This window comes from Limulus polyphemus, unplaced genomic scaffold, assembly GCF_000517525.1.
Source record: "Limulus polyphemus unplaced genomic scaffold, Limulus_polyphemus-2.1.2 Scaffold488, whole genome shotgun sequence".
NCBI lineage: Eukaryota > Metazoa > Arthropoda > Merostomata > Xiphosura > Limulidae > Limulus > Limulus polyphemus.
Window position 1 is genome coordinate 268,693 of NW_013666098.1, and position 2,147 is coordinate 270,839.

At 31.5% G+C, this 2,147-nt stretch overlaps 1 protein-coding gene across 1 annotated transcript in view; it reads left to right on the forward strand.

The window, feature by feature from the left end:
- The first annotated feature begins 887 nt into the window (after positions 1-887).
- LOC106458580 (UPF0600 protein C5orf51 homolog) overlaps positions 888-2,147 on the forward strand; it is a 17,754-nt gene continuing 16,494 nt past the window's right edge. Inside the window, exon 1 of the mRNA XM_013918102.2 lies at positions 888-1,001. Within this exon, the coding sequence (XP_013773556.1) occupies positions 932-1,001 (70 nt within the window). The 5' untranslated portion in view covers positions 888-931. The remainder of the gene's footprint in view (positions 1,002-2,147) is intronic.

Sequence of the window (2,147 nt, forward strand, 5' to 3'; positions counted from 1 at the left end):
GGCAGTGTTGCGTCAGCGAGTCACATGACTACTGTGGCGCCCTCTAGTTTCTAGAACTATCTTGTTCTTTCATGAATGCTCTAGATAGGGTAGTCTGGTATATATAAGAGGGGGAAAACGTGACGCCACGTTTCTAGAACTATCCCGTATCTTGGCGAATGCTCTAGTATTTGCTAGATATAGGGTAGGCTGGTATATAAAAGAGGGGAAGGTAATGTGTGAGTAGACAGTGAGTAATTGATCTGCAGTCAGAAGTATTATTGAGCACGTTCGTTGCGTTGTTTAGCGCGATTGTTGAAGTTGAGTGTATCGGTAAAGTTGTATTCGGAAAGAATAAACCAGTTTTATTAAGTAAAGAACTTGTGTCGCTAAAGTTTTGTCGGAACGAAGTTACGAAAAGTTAATTAACAAACGGAGACGTAACACAGTCAATGAGTTCCGTCTTTATCAGGCTTGTTTTCAACTAGTAAATCACTACGTAATTTGAAAAACTATTATGTTGTTGTTTCAGTCTCATCATAAGCATGACAAAAAAGCGATATCAGTATGTTCACACCACCTGCACTGTAATTGCTATAATCAATTTTAACTAAACATTTACCCTAATTAAAAGTTGAATTTCATAGTCTATAAACTTACCGCTGATCAATGTCTTGCAACATGCGTCTTTCGATTGCGTATCACAAATATAAAGAAAGCTCAAGCATAAATGTTTTCCCTTTATGTTTAAAATATACGTTTTCACAACTTTTAGTATCTTATTGTACAGATATACAATTATAATTGAAGTTTTTAACATTTATTCCTTAACTAATTGTAAACATTCGTTTTACAAAAAACAAAACACGATAATTGGTCGTGGTGGTTGATGTTACATTTAGAACTTCTGTGGGAGGATATTTGTATCAGTAGAGTTTATTTTGTTTCCAAGATGGACAAATTGATCGACAGAGTTAAAACTCTTAATGCTAAACTTGAGAAATATAAAATAGATTGTCAAGGTAAAAGTTACTTATTGTATAAATCGTATATTGTAATATAAGTTAACATACCTACTTCTTTTTAATTCTTTTTTTTAAGTAAAGCCGTTCTTCCACAAAGTTACGGTTTCATTAACACTAACAATAAATTTAATTAATAATAATAAGTTCAGTTCCACTACTACTACTAGTACTAGTAGTGAAAAGTACTATTACGAGTAACTTACTACTGTTATTCGGGGTAATATTACTAAGTAATGCTAATACTAGTAATACTAATAGTAATACACACAATAGGATTGGAATGAAACTTGGAAGCAGATATGAACTTGATAGTTGAAGAGGGCTTGACAAATAGTACTTGGGTTATAACTTACGTATGTATAGATGAATCATAGGTGTTTGATTAAATGAATGGGACAAAGACAGGATAGGCCAAAGTAGCTCTACTAGTACTACTAGTGTTAGAAACATAAAACTGCCTCAACTCTTTCAATACGGGGTCATTCAATGTGACGACCTCGTAACCACTTTGTGCTTGTTATAGTTTTCATGCTATAACTTTTAAATTATAAGTGGACGTTAATGAAATTTGGTAACTTATTAGTAAACATTACAATGCTTTTATACACAAAATGTCTAATTTTTTTATTTAGTCGTAAGGTTTGTAAAGCAATATTTGTCTCATGCCTTTTTTTCTTTTCACATCTTGCCTATTTATCTTGCAAAGTAATTTTCATTTTAAGGTTAAAAGTACTTTTATGCATCAGAAAATTTTGAAATTTCATATGTGAAATTTTTATAGTGTCCGAATAGTTATCAAATGTTTCTTTATTTTCAGTAATTAATTTCTGTACGGGTTCAGTAGATTTGACCGATCTTGCAACCACCATAAAAAATTTGGAAATAAATATAAATTATGCCTCTTTCATTCTAGAATGAACACAGATTATAACACAAAAACATAAATGTTTAGATGAAATAGCTTAAATCTTATAACATTATACATTTATATATATTTATTATTTTTTATTATATTGTCCTTTCACCCATGCCTGTGCACTCATGTTACCGTATCAAATAACATAAAACTGACCTTTGGTCTGTACAAAGTAACTTGTCTTGGCTGTGTTTTAGTCGACTAGTATTTTGTAAAATACAGTCACA